Source organism: Microtus ochrogaster, chromosome 5 (assembly GCF_000317375.1).
Source record: "Microtus ochrogaster isolate Prairie Vole_2 chromosome 5, MicOch1.0, whole genome shotgun sequence".
In the NCBI taxonomy this organism is placed as follows: Eukaryota; Metazoa; Chordata; class Mammalia; order Rodentia; family Cricetidae; genus Microtus; species Microtus ochrogaster.
In genome coordinates, this window is record NC_022012.1 from 95,187,849 (window position 1) to 95,200,531 (window position 12,683).

General features: G+C 42.4%; 2 protein-coding genes across 2 annotated transcripts in view; one reads left to right on the forward strand and one right to left on the reverse strand.

The window, feature by feature from the left end:
• Positions 1-82: 82 nt before the first annotated feature.
• On the reverse strand, positions 83-3,188 carry Kiaa1143 (KIAA1143 ortholog). Its single transcript, XM_005348150.3, has 3 exons — positions 3,014-3,188; positions 1,265-1,409; positions 83-567 (listed from the first exon to the last, which is right to left on the reverse strand). The coding sequence occupies exons 1-3, from the start codon at positions 3,119-3,121 to the stop codon at positions 353-355; spliced, it is 468 nt and encodes a 155-aa protein (XP_005348207.1). The 5' UTR covers positions 3,122-3,188; the 3' UTR covers positions 83-352.
• Positions 3,189-3,273: 85 nt separating this feature from the next.
• Positions 3,274-12,683, forward strand: part of Kif15 (kinesin family member 15) — a 53,091-nt gene continuing 43,681 nt past the window's right edge. The window contains exons 1-4 of the mRNA XM_005348151.3: positions 3,274-3,347; positions 7,887-7,929; positions 8,397-8,580; positions 10,288-10,364. Of these exons, the coding sequence (XP_005348208.1) occupies positions 3,329-3,347; positions 7,887-7,929; positions 8,397-8,580; positions 10,288-10,364 (323 nt within the window). The 5' untranslated portion in view covers positions 3,274-3,328. The remainder of the gene's footprint in view (positions 3,348-7,886; positions 7,930-8,396; positions 8,581-10,287; positions 10,365-12,683) is intronic.

Here is a 12,683-nt window from a genome sequence, read left to right on the forward strand (position 1 = left end):
TATTAATGTTAGATTTTTAAAATATGCAACAAAATTCTAATGCTGTAATTATAAGTAAGAAGCAGGACACAACATATACGACAATCTCAGTTTTATTTAAAAATATAATTTACATATATACATACCCACAGGTGGGAGGTAATAAAATGTTAACAGTAGTGAATGTCTAACATTTCCAGTAAAGGGTGCATTACTGGATGGGTTTTATTTCAAGTTTGTCTTCTGTGTTTTTGAGGCTTTCTGCAATGAACCTGAAGTACTTGGGGAAAATGTCATTTTAAGACATAGGAAAATTAATGTTTTAAAAAATACCTCATTGCTTTCAAAGGAAACCAAGTCCACATGTTTATACTTACTCATTTTCATCTTCATTGTCAAAAGAAAGGAGACTACTATTTCTTATTTGCTTCTGTGAGTTCTTTCTAACTGGGCCCTGCCTATCTACGCCATCTTCATTTGTTTTCTTTCTCTTGGAGCTTGCTGTCAAACCTGAACACTTTCCATCCGAGGAACGCTTAACTGGTTTTCGATATACGATTCTCCCATCAGCTGGAGGTGGATCTTCCTCTGTGACAAAAAAAGAAAAGAAAAGCTGGAGAAGTTTCTTCTCATTATTTAGCTGCTAACCAAGAGTCAATTGGCAAGAAAGCCGTACAGTGTACTTAAGAAGAAAGCCACAGTGTATTTAAGGACGCCTTTGACTAAATTCAGTCTGCTCTACTGCTTCTGGTTATACCGTACCCAACACAAGCCACCACTCAGTAAAACGTCACTAACATGTCCCATAATATTAGTCCCCAGCTGATGACAGAAAAGATTAGGGTGACACTTGAACTTAGGGTCTTGTATGCTAAGAAGGCAATCTACCACCGAGCTGTTTTCCAGGTCCTCAGGGTGTATTCTGAAATGTGTTTGGAACAATATTTCTCCCTAAAACAATGTGACACCTGTTTAGGAACAATATAAGTGTACTACATAACAACTACACTTCAGCACTAATGAATTACACAAATCTTGCTGACTGGTTGTTAAATGGCTACTTTAAACAGTACACTAAGGCAGGACCATTTATTGTCTCTATTTCACTGATGGGGAACTTGCCCAAGGTTACACATCTGGCACCATAGCCAATGCTTGAAACAAAGGCCACATTCTTCAAACAAATCATTCTATTCAATTGAAATAAAAAAAAAAAAAAAACAACCCTCTTTTTTTTTGTTCTTGTGGTGCCAAAAAAAAAAATCAGATAACTTTTGGACATTACCTGCTTTGGCAGCCTTTATTTCTGCTTTAATTTTCATGACTTCTTCAGCTGTTAGGTCTCCCTTTTTTAAAACCACTACTTGAGGCTGCTCATCTTCTTTGTCACTGCGGTCCTCATCATCATCTGGGAGCTGAGGCTGGATTTTCTACAGAAAAATCAAGTGTAATGTGTAGGTTGCTGACCTTTAACATAACCACTGCCACTGTGACAATAATTATTAAAGTGAAATGGGCATCCATGAAATGAATATAAAGTGAATTAACTCCAAAGAGCCTAACTTACCACACAGAACACAGGTCTACCTACCAATAACCCTGGCATGCCCAGTGGCACTCACTTCTATCTAGCCCACTCAAGGGAGTGCAGAACTACTCTGGTTCTTTGTTTAATCAATATTTTTCACTTCTGTCTTGTCTGAATTTGACAAAAAACAAAACTCCAGACAAACATAACTCAGCCTCACCAGTTAAGCCATCAAAGTAAGGAAAACAACAGGCAAAACTTACTTTTTCCTACCTCTGCTCATCTAATATCCTAACCGCTTCAGTTTAGTAGATACCTTATCAACTGCTCTTCAAAGACACACAAATTATGTAAAAGGTTTTTTTTTGATCATGATATGAGATTTTCTTTTTTCCGATGTCATGTTGACATTTTTTTAAATTAAAAATTTCCACCTCCACCCCTCCTCCCACTTCTCTCCCCTCCCCCTGTAAAAAGTTTTATACATAAACAATGCTATACATATTGTTTAACTTCTGAAATTTCTCAAGCAGTACCCTGTCTCATTGTACACGTGTAACAAATGTAGCATTTTGTCAGCTAAATCATATTTTTCAAAAGCTAGGCACCATATATATTTAAACTAAAAAAGTTTTTATATAATACACTGAGATAAATATAGAATCATCTTTTTTTTTCTTTTTATTTTTTTCGAGGCAGGGTGCCTGTCCTGGAACTCGCTCTTGTAGACCAGACTAGCCTTGAACTCACAGAGATTCACCTGCCTCTGCCTCTCTAGTGCTGGGATTAAAGACGTGCGCCACCACCGCCCGCCTCATTTTTCAAATTACTGCCCAGTACTTCATTTTGTAATGTGAACACCCTGCGTGAGTTGGCCTTAGACCACTCCACCCTCCAAACTTGAGTACTTAACAGTCCGTGACCATCTCCACTCCTCTGCCTCCTTTGTCTCTCACACTGTGTCTAGGACACGCCGCTGTTCCACGCCAACCCTTACTTATGTTGCCTTCAAGACTAAAGAGCCTCTAGAAGACACACATGTGATGTGTGCATAGCTCCTAGGCAACAGGAACGACACTGTGTTTACGGTCTTTTTTGGACAGATTCCTTTGATGAGTACTGTTTCATCGCCCTATCCTGAGACACGCAGCCTGGACGACAGCAGAGATTCTGCTTCTAATCCTGGATGGTTCCCCCAAAGATTTCAGATTCGAGTCATTTAAACAAGTGGCCTCCGTTTCCTTCTCTGAAAAAGGGGACGGTGTTGTCATCATCTTGCTCACGTAAAGTGAGATCCGGAAGTGAGAAAGAAAAGGACGGGGAAGCCGTCCTAAGTTACTGAGGGCTAGGTCATCTCCAAACACAGCACTGTGAGCGAGAGACCTGGGGTCCGAGGCCCGGCCGGCTTGGTCCGGTGGCGAGTGGGGTCGCGAGTGGGGGGGAACCGAGGAGCCGGAAGTGGCGTGGGCACGCGGGTCCGACGCGGCGCGACTCCGGCTGGCTCACCTTGGTCTCGACGGTGGGCCCCTCCTGGTAGCCGACTCGTTCCTTGAAGCGGGACAGGAAGGCGGGCTCGGCGGGCCGCACGTACGACACCAGGTTCCGCTTGCTCATGGCGGCTCCGACGGTAAGCGTCCACCGCACCCGGCAGGGCAGAGGCGCCGTCGCCCGCGCGCACTTCTGACGTCTGCGCACGCTGGCGTCACCCAACCACGCCCTCGGGGGGCGTGACGCGTGGGCGGCGCCAAATTCAAATCCGTGGCCATCTTGGCGGGAGGATCCTAGCGGCCACGGCGGTCGCGAATCCGCGCGGAGGTCGCCATGGCCCCTGGCTGGAAAGGTAAGTCGTGAGCTCATGGCCGCTGGCCAACCCCGGTGTCAGCGGACGGCAGCTCCTAGGGCGCCCCGCTGGAGTGATGGCGGCGCGCACGGGAGCTAACCCGAGTTCCACGCAGAGCGCAGGCGCCCGGGTTCAGCCCCTGCTCACTTGCGCGCCCTTCCCAGCGCTGCACACACTGCTGTGTCCCTGCTGGCTTCTTCTTGTGTCAGTGTCCCGAGGGCGGACCCTCGCGCTCTCCACCTGCTGCATGCTCCCACGTTTCCAACTTTCTCGAAGGGAAGGGAATCCCGCCCTCAGAGGAGGGATTTTTAAAGCGAATTGCAACCCATCTGTTTACAATAGTTCCCACTTCATCCGGCAAGATTTCCTGAATTCATGAGGCCAGAATTGCATCCTAGCACAGAACCCTATAGACAGATAACTGTGCTCTGTAAATCTAGTATACTCAGAGATAAGCTGATAATAAAATACAGCAGCTGTGGCAATATACAATAGTAAGTTATGTAAAAGGGTTCCTTAGAGCCGTCTTTCCTTTTGTCATGAGGCGCTATGGTGAGAGAATTGCTACAGTGTGACAGAGTTAGTTTCCAAAAGTCACTTGCACGCAAGCATTGTCAGTTAGCTAGTTGCTCCCATAACAGAAGGCTGAGATTATTAGGAGAGCGGTATATAGCGTGGCCAAGACCCTGGCTAAACGGTGTAGCAGGACGAGCTACTGAGAATAGGCTGTTTGAGGCCAGCCTTCATATTGAGAGCTTGTCTCAAGATAATAAATAAAAAACTTATGATTTGTTTAGTTCTGAATTTTCTAGTTAGTGGTTTTGGACTCTAGATGGTGGCTGGGATAAAAACCATGGAGAAGGGACCTGCAGTTTATGGGTAGACTGATCCACATTCTCAATCTCTTTTCATTTGGAAGAGACTGATTTAATCCCCCAACTCCACTGTGTGTAAGTGCCACCTCTTGTGTTGCGGAATTCTGTAGGCTGTCTTTCTTAAATTCTTTATTTTTAATTATGGTGTATGTGTCGAGGTGCCTGCCCTTGGGAGGGTGGTTGGAGACTACGAGCTGGCATTCTGAGTGGTCATGATCTGCTGTGTATGGGTGCTGTCATCTGTTTTTTAAGGCTGATTTTAAGATTTGAGAGTGGAATGAGGAGATGCTTGAGAAAATTGTGAAATTGTAGTTTGAATTTTACAGTAGTGTTCATGTTTGTACCTCTTTGTCAAATTGTAATTGTTTCCTGGTTAGTTGCTTGATTTACCTCTAAGTCTATTACACCATTATCTGAACAATTCAGTGTGATCTTTTTCTCAGTGTAAAGCAGTCTTTTTCCTCTGCCACTTTTAGTGTTACGGGAATTTAAGCATACGAATGGGTACGTTGTGGATCTTAAATGTTCATCCTATTTTCTGTATCATCACAGTGTTTATTATAATCCTTTTTAAAAGCAGATATCACATAAACCAGACTGGTCTTAAGATTTGTGTGAAGCCGGAGATGTTCTTGGGCTTCTGATCCTCCTGCCTCCACTCCCATAGAATAGAATAGAATAGAATAGAGCTGTTCCTGTAGTCAGTAACCCCTCAGCCTCGCCAGTATTCTGCTTCTTATCACCACTCAGCAGTCCTATCTATTCTTGAAGCTCATGTGGTTGGTACATACGTTCTTTCTTCTCGTAATGACTTTTGTGAAATTTTGTATCTGTGGGCATTTGTGGTAGGCAGCGGCAGCTAGGTCTTTTTCATTGCTCTCTGGTGTTCTGTTAGGTGAGCATATTACAATTTGTTCTGTTTTTGAGGGGCTTTCTCTCTCTCTCTCTCTCTCTCTCTTTGAATTTGGGTTTCTAGGTTGAATTAACATGAATAAAATATCTGTGAATAGTCTTTAGCATGTTTTTAGGCAGCCACATCAATGACCTCAAAATTGAAAAAAATTTACAGTAAATGTATCCAGAGAATGGTGACCTGATAAGGCTATATACTTCCGCTAACCTTGAGTCAAGAGGGAGCACAACAAAGTGGCTGAGTACATGAAAGATGAACTCAGAACATCCCGTCAGGCTTCAGTTGGGAATTGTGCATAGCTGCCTACTTCTCTGCAGTTTGTTTGTCGAGATGGGATCTCTCCGCATTGTTCTAGCTGTTTGGTGCTTGCTGTAGAAACCGGACTGGCCTGTAGCTCAGAGCTCCTCCTGCCTCTGGAGCGATGGGATTTAAGGTGTACACCCCTGGCCTCCTCTCTGAAATTCTTCATTTTATCTCATTGTTCAGGTAGCTTTGCTTTTGGGGGTGGGCTGGGAATGGGTAAAAATTTTCTTTTGGGATCCACTTGACTTACTGAAAACTTGCACATACATGCCTGTTGATGTCTGGGTACTTAGGAGATCTCTGGAGAGCCAGAGCTTGCTCTCTATGTGAACTTCTGTCCCACAGAGTCCAGCTGCATTTACTTTCCCAAGCCAAACCATTTCTCCTCAGTTCAGCCAGGTCAGCGAGCTCTGCTTAGATTCTCCCGCTGCCTTTGTTTCCTCCTCTCAGGATGGCTTTTCTATGCTGCCTGTTGTCCAGTGTCTCAGAACTTGCTGCAGATTTTTTTTGTTCAGTTTCCTAGTCACTTAACACAAGTACATTGCGTCCTTGCTACTCCGTCATGGCTGACAGATTGAAAGGCTGTGTTCTATTCATAAGGATAAACCAAAGTGTGGTCTCAGAGTTCAGCTTTTGAAACATGAAAGCCTTCCTTTTGTGTCCTGGTCTGTCTTTCTTTTCACTTTTGCTCCAGGTACAGAAATGCTGTTTCTTTGTCACCAGCGTTTGAGAGAACTGTGAACAGAGGTGTGGTGGGTTGGTCGGTCGCCTTGTCTGTTTCCTGCTTCACAGGTGTCGATTTGAGGGATGATCTCCAGAAATAAAGTTCTGTGATAACCTTTTGCTTTCAGTTCTTGTATGCGTAGAACTTATTATTGTTCTGGTCTCATTCATTCAGAGATATTGTGTGTTACTGTGGATCAGGCACTCCTTTGAAGTATGCTTTATAAGGTGGAAGAATAATATGTGTTATGATAGTAATAGTAACAAGAGGTTCTTTGAAGCTGAACAGAGCCAAGAAAGGTATGGGAATTTTGTCTGTGTTGTGCTCTGACATTCAGTGAAGTCAAGTGTTGGTCCGACAGGTGGTGGGAGAAGTGGCGTTCACATTCAGCTGGTTGGAGTGGATCATAGAGTGTGTGTTTCCACATGCTCCCCCCACCCCCATGGGCTCTAGAAAGGCCCCTGAGAAGAGTAGGCTGGCTGGAAGGTTGTTGGCTTTTTTTGAGTTGGGGAAGTAAATGGTAGTGGTGTGTTTCACAGTCTCTTGTGATTTTCTTAGATTGTATTCTTCAATATTTGTCTGTGAGTTTCATTCTTTAATAGCCAGTAAAAGAAATTGCAATATCTGGCCCCCTATGTAGGGGGCCATTTATAGGCCGAGTTTATCATCGGGACCACTGGTCACCTCTGTCCCACCAGCCTGCTCCCAAATGACCACACAGAGACTCATTATTAGTTATAAATGCTTGGCTGATAGCTTATTCTTGTTACTAACAGTCCCTGTCTCTAATTAATTATTAATTTGAAAATCATCAATCTATACCTAGCTTTTAAACTCATGAGACTGGATGTGGTTACCAGAATAATGGACCGGGATAGCATGGGGAGGAGAAATGAGGCCAAGATTTGGTTGTGGATATAAGGGATCTGAGAAAGTCGAGGAATATCAATTTCTGAAGAAAAGATTTCCATAATGAATTTTTTGTCCTTTGTTGGTCACCCAGCCTAGGCTTTGCAGTTAGTATATAAATGCACTTATAATTACCTTTAATGGTTTTGTTATATGAAATGGCATATAACCATTTATATGCCATGAAAAATGATGATTCAGATGGTAAAGAATTTACCCAGTTCACAAAAGCATGCAGAGAAGTTCTTTAGATACGCTGTAAGAAGACAATGGGCTGGAGAGATGGCTCAGAGGTTAAGAGCACTGGCTGTTCTTCCAGAGGACCCAGGTTCAATTCCCAGCACCCACATGACACCTAACGACTGTCTCTAACTCCAAGATCTGACACCCTCACACAGATATACATGCAGGCAAAATACCAATGCAAATGAAATAAAAGTAAATAAATTATTAAAAAACAAAAAAAGAAGACAGCATGTCAGGCCAGCTTTCGAGGGGAGACCAGGGCAGAGAGAGGGTAGAAGTTTTATAGTAGTTGAGGAGAAAGTTACTTAGTCTCATTAGTCATTTGTGTGGGGTCCAGACTGGGATAGATAGGCAGGGATGCAGGCTTCTCACTGTCTTGTTAGCTAGGAAAGTTTAAAGTGTGGATCATTTTTTTTATTAGGACTTAAGTACCATGATGTCTACGTAAGACATGTTAAGTTACTTACTGAGGTCAGTCTCCAAGGAGTTGTGGCCTAATTCCTGAGGTAAGAGTTTTAGTTTTATTCTTGTGCTTTTATCCTTACAGATCTCTTATCTTCTTTTTCTAGCTGAGTTACGAAATGGGACGAATTCTCATTCCACCCAGCCAAGGTAAGAAAAAGTCTTGATGATAAGGAAAATGAAGGGTATAGTAGATCACTGTTTAGTATAGTCAGAGATGCTTAGTTCAAAATTTAGTTCGTTTTCAACCAGCTGGAAGTAGAGGACAATCGCGTGCTTCCCAATGCCTTCCCGGTTCCCCACAAAAATATGGAGTGAATGACGTGATGATTCCTTGGGAAGGAATAACTTATTAATAGGTACTAGTAGGCGGACAATAGCAGAAAAGCGATGCTGAGCTCCTTGAAGTAGCTGCCTTTGATTTTATTTTCAGTAACGGTGTGTGAGGGTATCTGCTGGGAAATAAATCTGGGTGTGAGTTATGTGAGAATTTAAAAGGAGTAAATTTCAGTGGCGTAGGCCTAAGACTTGGACTCATTGCAGTGATGTGACAGTTCTTTATTTATAGTCTCCTTTCCCCAGCAAACTCACCTGTTCCCTTCTGTTTGGGTCCTCAGTAATGAAGGTGATGCCATCAAAGTTTTTGTGAGAATCCGTCCTCCTGCGGAGGGCCCAGGACCTTCAGATGGAGAGCACAGCTTGTGCTTGTCTGTGCTCTCCCCGACGACACTCCGGCTGCACTCCAACCCAGACCCCAAGACCTTTGTGTTTGATTATGTTGCAGGCATGGACACCACTCAGGTAGTGGCCATTGGAAACTTACCCTTTCATTAGGAAGATACGAGGCTTTGATTGTTGGAATTCAATTCCTGGTTGCTTTTTAGCTGAGTAGATTTCAGATAAGAAAGCTAAAACTTCCATAAATGTTTTAATCTAATTTTATTAAGCAGTTGTCTTCTTTAGTCTTCAAGCTTTGTCCAAGAATCACACAAAGCTGCTTTATGTTTCTTTTTATACATACTGATGAAGATAAATGAAGATTTCAGAGCTACTTAAACAATCCCTTGATACAGTTCACTTTCTAGCTTAAGGGTTTAAGATGACTGTGAGCTTGTGAAAATGACTCCGTAGATAAAATCACTGCCTCAAAGGTCTCACTAGCTGAGTTTAAACCCCAGATCCCACATAAAGAAGGTTACTGTTATGTGAGCAACTGCTTTTGTGGTTTTGGAGCCTGTCCTGGAACTAGCTCTGTAGACCAGGCTGGTCTCGAACTCACAGAGATCCACCTGCCTCTGCCTCCCAAGTGCTGGGATTAAAGGCGTGCGCCACCACCGCCCGGCTTGTGAGCAACTGCTTTGCTTTGCTTTCTTTCCTTCCATCCCTTTTTTTGTTTTCCTTCTCCCCTTTGAGACGGGGCTTCTCAGTGTAGTCCTGGCTGTCCTGGAACTCACTCAGTAGACCAGACTGGCCTTGAACTTACAGAGATCTGCCACCTCTGCCCCTAGAGTACTGGTGTTAAAGGCCTGTGCCACTACTGCAGTTTGATAGCTGCTTTTCTAATTAAATCCAATTTAATTAAAACCTAATACCACTGTCTAACAGAACTTTCTGCAGTGGTAGAAATGTTTGATATTTGACCTGCTACAGTAACTTCTGGCCATGTAGTGAATTAAATTTAATTAAAATTAAATAAAATTTAAAATTTGATTACTTGTGTGCATTAGCCATACATGACTCTTAACATTTGAAATATGGCTAGTATGTTAGATAATTCAAGTTAGTCACATGTAACTAATGGTTACTGTATCAGACATCACAGGTCTTTATTTTTTTGTTTCATCCTGAGATCCCATGAATGAGCAAAGGCAGAACTGGTGGTCTCCACTTGTAATCCACGTGGTAGTCTCCAATTGTAATCCACGTGGTGGCAGAAATACGGATCACCGGGACTCACTGGTCAGCCTGCCTAGTCTACTTGTTGAGTTGACTTTGTCTCAAAATTAAACAAAAAACTACAGTGGGTAGCACCCGAGGAACAACAGCCACAGTGTCATTTGCACCCCAACATATACATACACACATCTGTACATAAATATGTATGTAAACCCAAAGAATTAAAATGCATTTGTAAACAATATCAACACTTTAAAAATAGTAAAACAGTGTTTCAGAAATTGATAAGGCTGAAACCATGAAGTTGACACTGTTGGGTTTCTCAGAACCTTTCCCTGGTCGTGTTGGGTTTCTCAGAACCTTTCCCTGGTCGTGTTGCTCCAAAGCCGTAGATGCACTTTCAGTGGATCACACTGTATTGGAGATAAACGGACCTAACAATATCTGTAGTTGTACCTTTTATCATCTTTTATGGTTTACCCGTTTTTCCTAAGTAGATGCAACCTTCAAGTAATCATAGGTCTTAAAGTCCAAGCATTCAGTTTTTATTATATCATGAGATGTAGATTACAAGTATTTTTATTTAACATGTTTGGTGCTTATTGTTTGTAGGAGTCTGTGTTCTCAACAGTGGCTAAAAGCATTGTGGCGTCTTGCATGAGCGGTTATAATGGGACCATCTTTGCATAGTAAGTTGTTGTCTGTCTACATACAAAGGTATGATAGTGCTTGTAGTAGTTCCTACTTGTTGCTGCATTAATAAGTCACTCCAAACTTTAGTGGCATAAAATAACCGATTTATTTTACTTAAGTCAGAAGTTCAACATGGATCTTACTGGGCTACAATTAAGCTGTTACTGGAGCTTCCTTTCTCTGGGCAGCTGTACAGAATATTTTCTCCTTCCCAGTTTAGAGACCATTCACCTTATGTGGCTCAGAGCCACTAGCAGTGCAGTGTCCCTTTCTGACTTTTACTCTGTCCCTGACAAAGGCTCTGGGTTTGTAGAGATGTCTGTTGTAGGTCAGCCTGTCCTGGGCAATAAGGTGAGTGGGTTGAGCTCTGTCTCTTGGAGGGAAGAACGATATTTGAAATTTTTCTAAAAGGTTTGTCTGTTTTGTTTATTCGTCCATTTATGTGATCTATAGTCATGTATATTTATATTATACTTTGGGTTGTAATTCTGTGTCTTATGTTGCTCGTCTTGTTCTGTCCTTGGTCACTGGGAGCGTTTTGAAGTTTAGTACCCCCTTGACATATTGTGTCCTTTGATTTTTGAGCACTTTTCTTGCTTTATCACGCTACCCGACTTTCCACGCTCTTATATTTTCCCTAAACTCATTCCAGAACCATTCAAACCCTGGTTCCTTTTGTTGGAAAATAGTCATGAGAAACCAAGATCTGGCCCCTGAGATGTATTTATTGCTATTGGTCAGCGACTGCTTTGAGGCTTTCTCAGCAGACAGGGCTAGAAAGTCTATGTACGTACCCTTGTGTCAGCAGAGAGATCTGGGATTGTTTCTGCATCATCTGCTCATGTAGATACCATGCTAAACATGGGTTTATACTGATGTCTGGCTCTGACCCAGTAAGCACAGGGTTTATTCTAGCCTTTCTTGTTTACTGCCCTTGCCGTGGGTGATAAACCTTTTCCTGTCTGTCATCCGTTTACTAACCTATTCAGCCTTAGGATACATGTAAAATAGTTTCAGAATTAATAGGTATCACTGTGAGAAACAAATTAGCTGTAAAGTGTTAATGTGCAGTTCCCTTTCTGTGTGCCCTCCAGCACCATGAGAACCTGTCTGCAAGGAGGAGATCTCTGGGCCTGTTCTCAAGTGCATGGTGTCTTCAGCAATAGGGAATGACCTTCCATCTCTAGGAGGGTAACCAAGGGCAACAGCAATAGGTTGTATGTTCTGGGGGGTCTCTTGGACACTCCTGCCCAACAACTCAAAAGAGGGCTTCTCATGTCTAGTATCGCGGGGTTTTGGTTTTTGTTAGGTAATCTAATTATACATACGTACATATATAATATAATATATTATATAAAATTATATATATGGCATTTCATGTATTGTAGTCTTTTTTAAGTAGATAATTAATAGTATGATTCCTTATGGCTTTTTCAGAATCCATATTGTTATTTTACTGTCCTCCCTCCTTCCATCTTTTCCTCCACTCTGCTCCCCAAAGAGCCTGCCCTTTTCCATTTCCCGGGTCAGACCATTTGTAACCTGCTGTTCCCCCTCACTCCCTAACCCCTCTGTCCTGGCAGTGGTTCTGTTTTATTTTCCTGGTTTCTGTAGACTGTGCACTCACCCACATCTGGAGATTTGGAGCTAGGATCCTTTAAATGTTTTGCTTTAAGACACGAGATAGAAAGCTATTCTCTTATGCCGTCCCATAGCAGCGGGAATTTTTCCATAGATTATTTTGAATGATCAAATTCAAAATGACTTTGAGATAGCCACAGTTGCAACAGATTGCCTGTCTTCAGAACTGTTTTGGTTGGAGACTCTGGAGGCTGGCTTGCTTGCTTGTTTATTTATGTGTTTATTTATTTAGAGGAAGGGTTTCTCTGTGCAGCTCTGGCTATCCTGGAACTTGACATATAGACCTTGAACTCAGAAAGCTCTGCTTGCCTCCGCTTCCTGAGTACTGGGATTAAAGGCGTGCACCATTATGTCCAGCTCTGTGGGAATATTTATGCTAAGATTCACTCATTAATATATTCAAATTCTTTTTTATATTTGTGGGTAGAACTTGGAAATAAACAAGTGATTTATTGGTTGGGTGATCATACAGATCTCAGAGATCTGCCTGCCTCTGCCTCATACTGGGATTAAAGGCATTTTCACCAGGTGCAATCCTTAAACTTAAATTAAAATAGATACCTAAATGTCTTTTCAAGGCAGAGAACTTCAAAATTCTACATTATTTAGCGAAAATTAGAAACAGAAGTCTACTTGGTTCTGATTGAATAACTTATGCTAGAAGATTCTGTCTC

Bases quoted from the DNA above. Each gene is read 5' to 3' on its own strand.
- Kiaa1143 (XM_005348150.3), bottom strand. From the start codon at position 3,121: ATGAGCAAGCGGAACCTGGTGTCGTACGTGCGGCCCGCCGAGCCCGCC. The intron at 1,410-3,013 runs GTGAGCCAGCCG...ATTTTTCTGTAG, and splicing joins GGCCCACCGTCGAGACCAAG to AAAATCCAGCCTCAGCTCCC. The intron at 568-1,264 runs GTAATGTCCAAA...TTTTTGTCACAG, and splicing joins AATAAAGGCTGCCAAAGCAG to AGGAAGATCCACCTCCAGCT.